Source organism: Plectropomus leopardus, chromosome 14 (genome assembly GCF_008729295.1).
Source record: "Plectropomus leopardus isolate mb chromosome 14, YSFRI_Pleo_2.0, whole genome shotgun sequence".
NCBI lineage: Eukaryota > Metazoa > Chordata > Actinopteri > Perciformes > Serranidae > Plectropomus > Plectropomus leopardus.
Genome location: NC_056476.1, coordinates 27,652,310 through 27,667,611, shown reverse-complemented (window position 1 = coordinate 27,667,611; position 15,302 = coordinate 27,652,310). Strand labels below are relative to the sequence as shown.

The 15,302-nt window shown below is 40.8% G+C and overlaps 1 protein-coding gene across 1 annotated transcript in view; it reads right to left on the bottom strand.

The window, feature by feature from the left end:
• kiaa1109 (KIAA1109 ortholog) overlaps positions 1–15,302 on the bottom strand; it is a 148,834-nt gene that overhangs the window by 81,264 nt on the left and 52,268 nt on the right. Inside the window, exons 43-52 of the mRNA XM_042500822.1 lie at positions 14,977–15,125; positions 11,845–12,076; positions 11,244–11,405; positions 9,502–9,549; positions 8,067–8,251; positions 6,863–7,038; positions 5,162–5,756; positions 3,375–3,573; positions 1,364–1,627; positions 957–1,050 (exon numbers count right to left, since the gene is read on the bottom strand). Coding sequence (XP_042356756.1) covers positions 957–1,050; positions 1,364–1,627; positions 3,375–3,573; positions 5,162–5,756; positions 6,863–7,038; positions 8,067–8,251; positions 9,502–9,549; positions 11,244–11,405; positions 11,845–12,076; positions 14,977–15,125 — 2,104 coding nt within the window. The remainder of the gene's footprint in view (positions 1–956; positions 1,051–1,363; positions 1,628–3,374; positions 3,574–5,161; positions 5,757–6,862; positions 7,039–8,066; positions 8,252–9,501; positions 9,550–11,243; positions 11,406–11,844; positions 12,077–14,976; positions 15,126–15,302) is intronic.

Below are 15,302 nucleotides of genomic sequence, written 5' to 3'. Positions count from 1 at the left end.
GTGTTCATTTGAGGCAAACAAGGAAGGAGCAAAACATACCAGTTGCACTACAATCATTCTTACAACTGAATATTGGCCAATTTTATTCATCAGTAGCAACTGAAGAGAGCCAAGTTGTGTGTGGCATATACAAATTCAAACACTGGAGTGCCGTTCGGAGCGTACAGTATGAAAACAGGATTAAGTCTCAGTATTATTTTCACAGTTGGAGCGTTTGTTAAATAGAAAAAGATGAAAAAAAAAGCTTCTTATTGAAGCAGCGGTGGAAGTTCTAAACTGAATCAAAGCAGCATGGAGATGCATCAGCCCGCCTCAATGCATGACTACGAGGCTTGTAACCTGATTAGGGTGGTTATGTTTTGAGGAAATTGCACACAGTAAAAAACAAAAACTGCTGTTAAAATTTCCCGTCTGGAAAGGAGTCAGTAATTGGCTCCTGCTGAGCGCCAACACTTGAGGAAAACACTGCATCCACTTTTTAGTTCCAACCCTTGATTTTACAAAGGTACGTGGCATTAAAGCATCTGCAGAATGTGGAAGTTTTGTTGCTGTGTTCTTCTGTGAGGGGGAGGCATTCTTTGACATCACTCAGTATTTTGTTATCACTGAGTATCTTAAAAAAAAGTAAATAACCATTTTGGCAAAGTTGTACTACTTAAGAGCTTAGAAGTTTTAAAACTTTGGGAATGGAGTTCAAATCAAATAGTTGTTCCCTTAGGTAGCACAAAAAAATAAAGGAATATTGAATTAAAACACCAAAAATCATTAACAGTTATATTTACAAAAGGTTTTTAAAGAAATACAGCTTCAAACAACAAAAGATTAGATCAATACACAAAACGTTGCTATCCAGAGAATTTCATTCAAGATGAGACATAAAGAACCCCTCACATTCAAACTAATAATTGTTAACTGGACTCTCTATAAAGCGAAAGTTAAAAAGAATATATACGTACTGGATGTCAGGAGTTATGCCTTCCAGTAGAACAATGTTTACCCCTCCTATGTGAGCCGATGCACACGTCTCAGTCATTTTCTGGTGCAGGATATCTGTGGACAACAACAAAGATACATTATATCGAACTACCAAACTATGTTTCTGCAGAAATTCAATGAATTATCTTTGAGAAGCAATCGTATAATCATGATGCAAGGGCTTTGTTTTGGAACATTACAACTTGAATCAAACTGAATTTTCAACAAAAAGCTACCTTTAATGACTGGTAAATTATGGATTTTTTTCATGACACATCAGGGAAATTAAGGTCAGTGCACAGGTAACTAGTTTGCATGAAGTGACTGACTAAGTTAGATAATAAAACAAAAACTTATATCCTTATATCCACACAGGTCTCCACCTCACCTTTCATCTTCTCCTTTAGGGTGAAGCTTCCATGGATCTTCTTCAGCTCCGCCTCCATGGTCAGCCCGCCGATGTCGGCCTCCAGGTGAGTGCGATTCACCATGCCAATGCCGAACACTATAAGTGTGACATGTTGGGGCTCGGAGCTTACCAGGCTACGCCTTCGCCCGCCTGCACCAGGGGGCTTGTTGGGCGTGGTTGGGTCCTGCTGCTCATTCTCAAAGATGACTTTGCAGAGCGGCTCTGAGGGCCGACGGCCACCTTCTGCAGGGAGGAGACGGGAAGCAAAGTACAGTGTGACGGTAACCACAGTAGCTGTATGGGTAGTCAATTCATTTGTCAGTAAGTTAGCAAGGTAATGTTACATTATAGCAGTTGTTTCATTAGAATGACATGACATTACCTGAATAAATGTGACTAAATGGAACCAGAGTAAAACTTATATGCATGTCCTTATCAGATAAGACTTTCATCTGTGATGGTGGTTGTTTAACAATGAAGACAACAACTCCCATGATTCCACTTGACAAAATCATTAAGGTCCGTCATTTGGTAATGTTTTGATTGAAGGACTCATAGCTTGAACATTTTTTTGTTAACAGCAGACAACATTAATGGGGCGTTATTTTAGCACACAATGATATAGTCTATGTTTATATGAAGGTTTAGCTTTATGACATGATGAGGCTAAATTTGAATTGTGATGACCATTTCTACATAATTTAACAAAAGACTGAGCTATGTTTCAGTCCCAGAAAGTACACTGTTACATGTAGCTACATGCTAACGTCAGGTTAACATGTTGGTTAACATCTTGGTTGCTGGAACATGTCAGGTTGTGTTTAGAAGTTTAATTGGTAATTTTTCATTCTTGAAACTGCTGCTATACTCCGTAACAGTCATTACCTAGCTGCAAAGGTACTCTGTTACATGTCGCTTCATGCTAACATCAGGGAAAGATGCAATTTTGGTTGCTGATGTTGCTGCTGTTGTTTTCTCTCTTATTTCAGATCATATTCCTGCAGGAACATGTCAGGTGGTGTTTAGAAGTTTTACTGGTTATTTTTCACGCTAGAAACTGCTGCTACTCTCTGAAACAGTCATTCCCCAGCTGAAAGTACACTGCTTCATGTAGCTACATGCTAACGCCAGGGAAACATGTAATGTTGGTTGCAGATTTTGTTCATTTCTCCCTAATTTTGGATCAAATTCTTGCTGAAACATGTCTGGTTGTTTCTAGAAGCTTTTATTGTTGATTTTTCCCATTAAAAATTGTCATTGTACTCTGACAGTCCACGGCTGCAACGAGATGAGATATTGAAGACCTGGAAGCACTGACCAATCAGAGCATACAGGGCTTTTTTGGGAGGGGGTCTTATATAGAGAGGCCCTAAAACAGAGCGTTTAAGACAGGGGGTGAATACAGCTAATCTAGAACAGATAATATGAAGAAAATTAGGTGTTTTTGACCATTACAGCATGTAAACCTGCTCTAGTAGAAATCTTAAATACAATAATGAACCTGAAAATGAGCACAATAGGTCCCCTTTAACTTGGAGCACATTATCAATAATAAGGAATTACATTAAGATCCAGTTGCATGCTGAATAAGAGCAGCTGAGTAGCGACTTTTGTATAGATAGATTGTACAGGCTGGATATACACAATGTCACATGAATTTCTGTTATGGATTCAGTGCAAGTATTAAATCAATATAAGCAATGTATAATAAAGTAATATGAGAGTCTGATCAATAAAGCATCATGGAATAATGAAGACTCAAAGACCTGCACTTGAGCTCAGGAGGGAAAAACCCGTGTCGGCAGAGAATTAAGACATAACAGCAAGGTTTGTCAAGCAGAGCTAATTTACAGCAATATCTTCAAATAATAATGAGTGGGACTTAAGTATAAAATGTAAAAGTACAAAGTAAAGCAGAATGGGAAAGCGTGTTGTGGGATAAAGGATAGGAATTAGGAACTGGATGAATCAGCTGGAAGCCGAATCCCACCTGAAAGGCAGTTCTCAGGGGAGCTTTTTTCCAGGATGCCAGTGGGATCTGAGATGAGGGAGTAGAAGTTGAGTAGCTTATACATGTTCTGCCAACATTCTGCTGACGGCTCGCTCTGCTCCGACACGGTGATGGAGTCGGAGTCGTCCATCTGGATGGCCATGTGGTCTGCCACGTCACGAGAGCCCTTCCTTGACACCTGAGGGCGTTACACAATCATCCACATTATGAAACAAATAAAAATGTCACAATATGCATCATGGGGCTGAGGGGTAAATAAACTGGCTTATTTCGTCTTTTATTGCCCTACTGTTAACTGTAACAGTGGAGTTATTAGCCTGTCCGCTATCATGGACAGGTAATGAGATCTGTAAGATGACAACAGCTACTCATGACAATAACTGCAGTGTACAGGGACATTACTAAGTTATTTCTGGAGAAGGATTTCTGGGAGCTCCAGTTTAGATTATATCTGTGGAAGTCTGCCAAGAGTCCCTCTGACACATCTTCTATTTTTATCAAAATCCCTTCACTTCAAAAAATATTTGAGGCATGTTCCAGGAGACAAAAAATAAATTATTTAAAAAAAACTGTCCTTGTGAGAATTATCAGGCCAGACAGGTTTGCAGACAAGATTATACCATTTCTCAAGTTTTGCCCAAAAGCCTAGGACTGAATGAAAAACTTTCCGCAGCAGCTGACAATGTCTCAGTGAATGGAGCCTGCTCTTGGAAATGTTTATGATCTATTGGCTCCCTCTAGGGTTTGTGTGTAGAAAATGACAGTTTTAAAATGGATTTTGTGATTTTACTGATCATATTTACAGTTCACTTGGAAGTGCCACTGAGGAATATTTGAGACCACTTAACACTTTCTTAGAAAGGACTTAACTGAAGTCCTCTGGCAGATACTGGCTTTTCCAAGTTGTAGATGCAGAAAGGTAATTGGGCTCTTGTCTTAGAAAAAGGCTTCTTTTGAGTGCTAAAACTAAGAAATCTCTGGGAGGTTTTCAAAAAATAAAACTAAAATTATGAGGGGGTTCCAAGTTTATTTTCTGTTGCACGTTTAGCTAATATCAATATCCGACAAAAAAACAAACTTGGACCCATTTAGAGTGTTTATGAAAGGTTAAGAGACAGCTGTGAAACTGGCAATGCCAGTTTTTACTCGCAAAAATTTAGCCATTAACCCTCTGGGCCCGCTTTGATATTACACATACTTGTATCGCTCTGTGCACAAAATGCGCTTTTCAAAATCAGCTTATAAAAAAATATTCTAGCATGTATTTTCTCCATATGCCAAATATGGTAAAAATGACATCATCAGGTGGGAAACAGTAAAAATTACACATTCCAATGCAAAAGCCCAAAATGACACCCAGAAGTAATGCAACACATGTTTTTATGCTTTTGATGGCTGTGGGATCAAAATTTGCAGTTTGAACAGGTTTCAATAATGCATTTCTTTTTGCATTTAGTTTCCACAGTGTATTTTAGATTTATTGTATAAGCTGAGCTGGAAATTCCATAATTAAATAAAAATACACAATCTTGCCAAAATGTATGCTATGTGCAGTGAACACAGCCAAAATTATCAAAAAATGAAGAATGAAAAGTGCGTATAATGTGCCAAACTAAGGGTTAATTAACCCTGTTTACAACAAGTGGACATCACACACTTTAGTCTAGTTTCATATGGTACAGTTATCACAGTATAACTCTAGTTTAAAACTCAGCCTCCTACAACCTCAGAAAGAAAGCCACATCAGTGAAAGTGGTTTTAGTTACCTTAGAGGTGCGTCGTTCTGAGCGTCCGAGGGAGCTGCGTCCTCGTGGCTCCCTCCTCCCCAGCGTGTCCATGCCTGATGGAGGCCCATTCAGTGGTAAACCCCCAGTAACACCTCCTCCTCCTCCACCACCTGCTCCTCCTCCACCCACCCCTCTCTTGCTCTTCAGCGTTTGGGTCCCGCTGCGCCCCGCTCCGTTAAGGCTGCCCCGGGAGCTGCGGCTGAAGTCAGAGGACCTGAAGTGGCGGTACGGCCGGGCCTTGAAGGTTGGCGTCGGTGAGGCCGAGCCGGCGGTGTAGCGGCTCAGCTTGATATCGGTCTGCGTGGCCTTGATGTCGTCGATCATGGTGCTGAACTGGTGGATGAGGCGCACCAGGGCCATGTCAACGCGCTGGCTGATGGCCTGACAGGCTGTGGTGAAATCGCAGTGGAATGTGTTGTAGTGGCGGCGGTTGAGGTCGTGGAATGAAAGCGGCACCGCGGTGGGGCCCTGCGGAGCGCTGGTCGACTTCTCCATCACCACTGCGTTCAGGCTGAATGTCTCAATCAGCAGAGCTGGCTTGAACTCCAGCGGAGGGAGGTTCACCATGCCCTGTCTGAAGATACAGGGAGGAACAGAAGGAGGGTTATAGATGGATGAAGCAGATATTTTATACTTACACTTAGAGTGAGCACCAAATAAAAGGGATAGTTTTGAATTTTTTGAGGTGGTATTGTTTGTGGTACTTATTCACAGTTAATGCAATGACAACAGTATGTGTCAGTCAGCACACACCAAGTTTGGAGAAGCAGACAGGAGTACCGCCACAGAAACTATACAGTGTACTACTCTGGATGCAATTGGCGGGACATGTCTTGCCAAATTGCTTATTGCATTTTTTCCTATGATTTTGAAAGAAATGGCACCAGATTGCACAGGTTCTCAAGGTTTACATGCTTGTGAAAGGTGTCTGAGAACAGCTGATGACAAGTGATGTCAATCCAGGTTTAAAAATCTGTATCAGTTTGGGTATACTCTATATCTGGAATATATTTTAACTGCTTGAACTTGCTCTCAGACAGTCCTTTCAAATGGAGAACAGAAACCATTATATTCCTTTCTTAAAAGCTGGATTCCACTGAGAAAAACTGAGCGTAGGAGCTGCTGGTCTACCACTGCTTCCATCAATTAGTAACTTTGTGTGACTGTGTCACTTTGGTGTTGTAAAGCATTACTGGTAATTTGGATTCACCAAAGCCACACAATAACATCAACTAACTAAATGATTGAGGCAGTGGTGTACGAGAGGCTCCACTGTTCTGCAAGCAAAAATGACTATTTTTTATCTCTGGAGTCTGGTGGCTCTGATGAGCATAGAAGGGGAACTGAAGCCGTTCCTGGTTGGAAAAGGCTGTCTGTCGTCACAGTAAAGCTTTGAATGTATTTAAATTATAGCATACTCTTACAACTGATAATGATTTTTTAGGTGGCTAAAATACGCTTTATTCATGACCCCTCCACAGCAGTACATCACTTAACTTCAATGTCAGTACTCTCGCCTGCTTCTCCAAACAAGAGAGTCCCAACCACCGTTTACTGTAAGTAAGACAAGTAAGATAAGCACCTCAAACAAATTCAAAACTATGCCATTACCAAGGAAAGAAAAATAATTTAATTTCCTACTCTCTAACATTCGGATGTTATGACTAGGGTATACTTTACCTCCTGGACCTTTTGTTTTTACGATCTTTGGAGGTGTCAGAGTCGACGATGTCCGCTCTGAGACACTCAAGGTTGCCAGAGAAAGACAGGTGCTCTCCAAAATACATCTTGTAACTGAGAGGTGTGGCGTCTTGGGCCTGGATGCCCGTGTAGCTCAACAGAGGCTTGAAAACAACCTGAGGATGGGAAACAGATATTAAAGCACACTATAAAGACAGGTGTTTGTAGAGGTGATGTGGAGACTGAACTGTGATCCTTGCACAGAGAGTTTGCAACACCCACATACGGAATGAAGATAAACATGAGTGAAAGCAAGACAAAGGCCATTTAATGTGAGTATACTCAACCGGGACAAGTGCTCATTTACTGTTTCATCTACCAAACAGTTATGGATACATCATTTACAAATTATTTTATTTTAACCCTTAATGTTCTGCCCATTTTAATGCCATTAACAATACTGAAAAAACATTTTTCCTAAAAATAACCAGAATTGCTGCCTAGCAGTTGTATGCGTCAGCTAACCAATCAAGTTGCACTTATGATGTCACACTGAAGATGACCTTTGACCTTTTGTATATAAAATGTCATCCGTTCATCATCATTATTATTATTATATATCCTATCAGACATTTGTATGAAAATTCCTTAGCTGTGGCCAAACATGTTTTGTAACAGTGACCTTGATATTTGACCTTCACACCATTAACTTCTTATCAGTTCATCTTGAGTCCCTGTGGATGTTTTTGCCAAATTTGAGGAAATTCGCTTGAGGTGTTCTTGAGATACTGTATTCACGAGAGTGATCTTGAACTATGAACTTTGACCACCAAAATCTAATTAGTTAATAATTAAGTCCAAGTGGACATTTGTGCCAATTATGAAAAAAATACCCTCATGGTGTTCTTGAGATACTACGTTCACAAGAATGGGACAGGCGAGGTCACAGTAACCTTGAGGATTTCGAATTCAAGTGGACGTCAGTGCCAAATTTGAAGAAATTCCTTTAAGGTGTGCTTGAGATATTTAGAATGGGATGGATGGACAAAAACCCTGAAAACACAAAGCTTCCAGCCTCCGCTATCACCAGTGTGGAGGCATAAAGAACTAAGCTGCAGACGTCATATTAGTTTGCAATGGAGTGAAAATTCAGACGCGGGCACAACAAATGACAGAGAAATGCACACAGTTGTATTCACAGCACCTGAGCATCGGCCAGCTGAACAGCAGCAGGACACAGGTTGCCCTCCTCAATGTCGGCCATGTCGTCCTGGCTGGTGCTGTGCTGGGAGTGCTGGGAGTGGGTCCCATCCAAGGTGTTCTGATCGCTGGAAAGCACTGTGTTGAAGTCGGACGCCGAGGGGATTGTGGGCAGGTTACATGTCCCACCTAAGGGTGTGGAAGGAAGGTTTGGGATACATGTGGCGTTAGAACAGAAACATCCTGGAGCTGCTGCTGTGTGTTACTGCAGGGTATGTTCACAGCAGAGCAGCTCAGTGGCAGTGTGGTACTTGACATGTAAATATAAGCAGCAGTGAGTGAGTAGAGTGCTGCGGGACGAGACACTTTACCACTCTGCCTGGCCATAATAAAGACGTTTGAGTGAATTAAAAGGAAGGCAGCACATCACAGGGAGTGTGAGGGGGAACTTTATGGCCATTTTATGTGTGATTTGGACAGCCTCATCACATTCTCCTAATTTGTTTGTGAGGAACTGTTGTGGCTAATTTGCTGCGCTGTCACTGACTGACACCTGGCTGAGGAGATAAAGCTGATGGCCAAGGGCGCAAATCCAAACTCTCACACGTATAATTGTTCCCACACAATCAGAAGTGCTCTGCTAAATTTGTCAAGGTAAGATGTATCATTTCAGAGCTCAAATATGTTATTCCCAACAATAAAGTGCTACTGAGGGAGGGTGAAACAAGTGCAGAGAGCAGCTGTTTGTAACACAGAGGAACAGAGGGTGGGACAGAGCAGCGCTGCGAGGGAGGAACAAAGAGTGCAGGTTGCTAAATTCCACCAACACGCTCTGATTCTCACACAATGTTTGGCAGGAAGGTAACAGCGAGGAAACGACATGATCTGTCCATCATCACAGTAACGCGGCTGCAGGCCTGAAGCGCCATTACAAGAGACTCCAGAGTTTAATAGGCCATTAAACACTTTACTCTGATATTATATCAGTTAAGCCGTGTTTAACCCTTTGAAATCTTGAGTGACATCATTTTTTTGTGCTGCTTTTAGATGCCTTTCACAAGTATTTGAACACTTAAAGCCTGATTCAATTGGTGCAATTTCTTTTTTTCTTTCTATTTTTTAAATTGGAAAAAAATAAAAGCAATAGCATGCCTGGTCAGACATGTTCCACAAATTGAAAGAAATAAGCAGATTTAGAAAATCAAAAATTGTTTTTTGAAAGGAATCCAGCCAATATGCATATTTTTCAAGGGATTAGGGTGGTTCTTCTCACCCTGCTTTTCGTTCAAGTGTTAATTTTTCTGATAAGTCTGGTTTTAGTTAGTTATTTGATGTTATAATAAGGGACTTTAATATGATGATTGACAGCTGTGTGTGCCACTTGCTATGCTCGCGTTCGATGGTGCTTCTAACAATCAGTCATGATTATCATTTCATACCTCGGTGATTGCTACTGAACAGACTCTGGCAACTGTTTCCAGATATTTCTGCAGGAGAGATTAACACAGAGTTTAAGGTGATTATTAAACTAACAATGAGGGACAAACTAACTGCTAGCTAGCTAACTAGTTCACTAACACCATCAGCACAACACTGAGCAACAATCCCAGACCTCCTTCTGGACTGTTAACTGTTGGTAGAGGTTGGTACTGGTAGTGGTTGACAGGAGAATCCGGTTGGTCTAGTAAAACAGCAACATTACATGGACATTTAACTGACCTCAGATCTGTTAGAGTTACAGTGCTAGCTGAAACAAGAAAGTGTTAACGATTAGCATAAATTTGAACATCATTATAACAAAACATTTAATAAGAGAAAAAAATGTTCCCAAGATTCCACAGAAATTAATAATAGACAAAATGAGAGAGTAACTTCCGCATTTTTCAACCTGGTCCCATTTCCCAGGTTTATGGTCTGATTGACAAATGGGAACAATCATTTTTGAAATTGGTCCAATATTGGGTGAAACTGCTTCAGCCAACAGCTGCAAAACAACTGCAATGTAACCACTCAGTGCATGCATGCACTGTCAATTACACCCACTCAATGTACTTGTTCTTGCCACTGACAGGCTCAGATTGTTATTATAATTAATGTATTTTAAGTGTGACAACATTATGGAAAGGATCCCTCAAGTGATAGACCTTTTTGTTAGAAAGTAAGAGCCTTTTGTTTAACCAGAAACAACCCCGAAATTGCTATCATCAAACCCACCAGACTACATTTAATAAAACAGTAATTTTCGCTTGTATAGAGCTTGCAAATGTTCACATCTAACTGGGTGGGTTAACATTTGACTGCTTTGAAAAACATGGTAAGACGGTATTGAGCAACTTAAGAAGCAAAGACACAAAAATAACAAGAAATGAGTAAAAACAAGTACACAAAAAACCTAAAATAAAAAAAAGAAAACAAGGAATCGACTTGAATAATAACTATCTCAAAATAATTACAAATATTTTGATATTATATTTATAATAGCTATTAATACAGTTTAGCCTTAGAAATGTTTCCCTAGCTTTTTAAATATGATACCCTAAATGACTATTTTTTTGCAATGTGCAGGACATTTCTTGCCAATTTGCTCATTGCCCCTTTTTCCCTGTTTTTAAAATAAATCAAGCCAATTTGAACAGGGTACAAAGTTATAAAAACCTGTGAAAGGCATCTGAATGCAGCACAAGAAAGGTGATTTCAATGCAGGTTTTGAAAGGGTTAAGGGTTTATTTCAACCAAACCAGAGTTGGTGGTTTATGGAACAGTGAAAAGACAAATAAAGACAGTTATTGTGAGCTTTATTTTGTTTCTTTTGACTTAAAATGAAGTGTAGTGTGAAGATCTAACTCTGCTGGGATCCTTTCCATAATATTTTAAGATACTTACAATAACAATCTGAGCCTGTCAGTGGCAAAAAGAAGCACTTTCAGTGGACAAAAATTGACAGTACACTCATGCCTTTAGTGGTTATGTTGCAGCCTATTTCCTGGCTACTGCCCTTTCTTTCAATATCGGACCAATTTTAAAAAGTTGTGGTGTCCGTAAATCACTTAGACACAACAAAAGAAAAAAAAAATGTCACAGGTTGCAAAAAACTGAAGTTCCCCTTTAATAAATATGCAACTAGGATTTGCTAAATAGAAAACGTCTTTCCTGGGCAAACCCTGAGCCCATTGAGTCTGACCTGTCTGCAGGCTGTTGTGCTGGGAGCGGTTAACTGGCGAGTCCTGGGTTACAGCCCCTGTCCTGTTGCCCACAGCGTTGGACATCCAGTTGTAAAAGCTGACGGAAGAGGGCTCCGACAGCAGCGGGTGCTCCGTCAGCATGTCTGTCCCTAAACTGTTTCCTGAGCCCCAGAAGAAAGAGATTGAGAGCACATTACATCATGGAACAGACTACAAAAAAAAAAAAGGATATCACACAGACACTGACCGCTGTTCACGGATCTTTTTCATCTTTCATCATCAAGGCACATGTAGTTATGTAAATTTAAATTTGGGGCTTATAAAAGTTATGAAAAAAGACAGGGTTGGTACAGTTTTTAAGCCCTCACACTACACGCACACACACACACACACACACACACACACACACACACACACACACAAACACAGAGACTGTGACTCTATTTTTGGTGTGTTTTTCTTCACATGATTGAACGGTAGAGGTCAGCCTTGCAGCAAAAATGACAAGAGCGCTGTTCCATGTTTTAATCAGAAGAACACTATTCCGTGGTTACCAGAACCTTCCATATCCTGTGGTTAACACAATGGCGGTCTGTATACCTGTGCGAGTGAGGGAGCTGCTCTTGGCTGCAGCGGCAGCAGACGGTTCGCTCCTCTGGGGCATGCCCTCCAGTAGGTTGTGCAGACTGCGAAAGCTGCCTGTCAGATTACTCAGGAGGCTCTCCTTCCTGGGGCTGTCCTTGGCTGGCAGGCCTGCACGGCTCACATGGGCCGGTGAGTCAGCTGCTGTGTCACCGCTGGTGTAGCTCAGCGACTGGTATGGATGGGAGCCCTGGGTATGACAAATGTACAGATCGTGTTCACACTGTAACACCGCCTGTGGCTTTTTATCATTCAAAGATGAGTGGGATACATGCCGACAGCCAAGATCCATTATGGAAATAGTCCAGAGTTGATGTAATACTTCTTTTTTTTTTTTTAAAAAGAAAAAGAGCTGAATAGCAGACCCTAAGATGCTATAAACAAATACGCAGAGTTTAAAGGAATACTTCATCCCCTAAATGATCATTTGTGAAGCGATTATTTACCCTGATACACTGAACTTGTGGGGAAAATTTTGTTTTTCCATGCCTCCACGGTGAACAAAGAATACAAAAACTGAGAAAATTCTTGATAAATTGAAACAAATGGCATCCAGGTTAAACAACAGCAAAACTAAACCACAACATCTGTTTGCAAACGATCACACAACTCGTGCAGAATAATCCAAGTCTCATTTATGTGGTCGTATAAGCTCAATAAGGATCAGCTGGTGTGAAATTTTTTCTTTAAGATTATTTTTTGGGCTTCTTTGGCCTTTATTAGACAGGACAGCTATAGTGTGAAAGGGGATGACATGCACCAAAGGGCTAAGGGTGGAACTGAACCCCTGGCCGCTGCGGCAAGGACATTGCCTTTGTACATTGGTGCCCACTCTACCAAGTGGGCTACTGAACTTAGGCTACTTTAAAATTGCCTAAAGTGACACAACGACAAATGCTGATTCAGTCAGTTTGCAGAAATCGAACCAATTAGTCAGTTTGCATAAACCAGTTTAGGTTCGAAAACCGGTCCGGACCAGCAAAACCAGAAATCGTCACAACTCTAATGCTCAGTAATCCCAAACATCTGCCTTTTTGCAAAAACTTTTGCGATTTAAAACACTTCCTCATAAACTGTGCAGGTGTGCTACTAATCTGTGTAGACTGCTAACTTGACAATGTTTGTGTTTGGGAGGAACAAATGAATGTATAAATAAGAATTGGATTAAACTGCCAGAGTTGTATGAAAGTTTTGAGATAGTTTTGCAGTTTAAATGTGAACCCCTACAACTTTAATTCACGAAGAATTTTCACCTTTTTTGGGTTATTTGTTTTTTTTCCGAATTCGACTTAACACGGGATGATTAATTTATATAGAAATAATCATTTGTAAGTGAAGTACTTTAATTTGTCAGAGAGAGGAAAAATGTCATCTCTCCACTCAGTGCCAGCTCTGATCCCTCCTGACTCTCCAACAGTGGAATCACCTTCACACCACAGAGGGGACAGCACTGTCTGCTGCTAAATGTCACTTTCTGTACAAAAACTAGTGTTTTTCAGGGTTGGATACACCACAGTTCATACCCTCAAGGAGAGGACAAAGACTATTCCCCAAACAAGAATAAATCATCTTTGTTTCTCTGATAGCTCACTATGTAATCCTCCTCCTTTGGGAAAAGTAAAATAACCCTCGCCAACACCTTTTGTTGCTGCAAAAATGTCCTTTGAAAAACCTGTGAAATTCTCTCTCACTGGATAACTAGGCTGCAAATTGCATACTGTTATCTCCACAATCGAGTTTACACACAGTGCGGTACAGAACAGCTATGAAAATGTGCAGTGCTGAAACAGTCGATTAATCAATTAGTTGATTGATGGAATGGATTTGACAATTGTTTTCACTCAGTTTGTCTATAAAATGTTAACAGATTAATCAGTAATGCAAATGATGGTAGTTAGAGGTTTAGAAATGTGTATAAGCATGTGTACCAGTACAGTCTCATGCAGTTATGATTTTCAACAGACAACTGAGACACAAAGAGCCTGTTTACACCTGCTATTAACATGCGCCTCAGTGATCTAATGACAAGTTGACAGCCAAGACACATTGGCGTTCACACCTGTGTATATCAAGCATCTCCAGTAGGGATGTCCTGATCCGATTTTAAACAGCAGATCAGGGGCTGATCAAGGCATTTTTTTGACTGATCAGGATTGGGAATATTTAGCTTATAGCATCCGTTCCTTCATTTTTTGTCAGTTGTCACAGAGATGTTTTTACTTTCATGCAGAGCATCGCCGAGTGCAGCCTTTGTCTCCTCTGCTCCACCAAGCTGTCTGTCTTTCCTCTCTGTTGAACTTAAGAGCAGCGGCTGAGCTCCGCTCGCAGCAAAACACCACACACCATAGACAAATATGCAGTATTAGACTGTTTATTTACCAAAGTTATAAGCAATTGTTTTTTCCCAGCTCAGTGTGAGAGTCTTGTGTTTTGCTTTCAGCTATCACGCATGGTGTTTCTCCGCCCCACTTGGAGAGAGCAGAGGAGAGACCGCTGCAGAGCTTACTAAAGCCACACTGATCACTGCAAAGTGAAACCAAAGCCCCACAAGCACAAAGCCAATTTATTAATGAAGAGTAATCAGCCCCAAACGATGTGCATATAACAAAAATAAACACTCAACAGATTTCTGACCATTTAGGTTACTGAGACACAAGCCGTGCCACAGCAACAAACAATGGACAGAAACATTCTCTCAGGACAGCGAGGAGGCCATCAACCTTTTTAAGCTGTATGTCACTCACCTAAGCCAAAATTAAAAACACCTATCCCTCTTCAGTGCTTACATTTTTTTAATGTAACAATGTCTTGCAGCACCCCTTACCCCCTCATAAATAAAGAACAGTCCCTACCCTAACCACCGAAGGAGGCACAGAACACCTAGTCCAGTTAAAGTCCAAGTAAGGTGTTTGCAAGACGGAATAGCTCGACTTCCAATCTGGGTGTGTCAGTCCAAATTTGAGAAATTTGATTTAGTCCAATTTCAGTGGGACTCACATGTTTACATGTATTTCAAAAGTACGGTTTTGTCGGGATAACACAATAACTTGACTTTTTTCTGACATCACTTAAACATACTGAGAGTGGTACCTTTATCCTGAGTGCAGACTCGTTGTGTGTGTGGGACTTGGACAGCTTCCTCATGATCTCCACTCCGCTGACAGGCCCAGAGTTTGCTTCTTTTGGTGGGGGACGACTGCAGGCTCCCTCCAGTAGCATGGTGTGTTCACTCACTGTGGCTTCACAAAAACAACATCAAATAAAAGTCCTCCAAAAACCAGACGACTGCTGCAAAAGTCAGGTCTGAACATTCATATTGCATCATTTCTATCAGTGAGTAAGTGATAACAGTCTAATTAAATCAGTGTAAACACTGAGATGTAGGGGTGAGGAGTTTTACAGTCCATCTGTGCTAA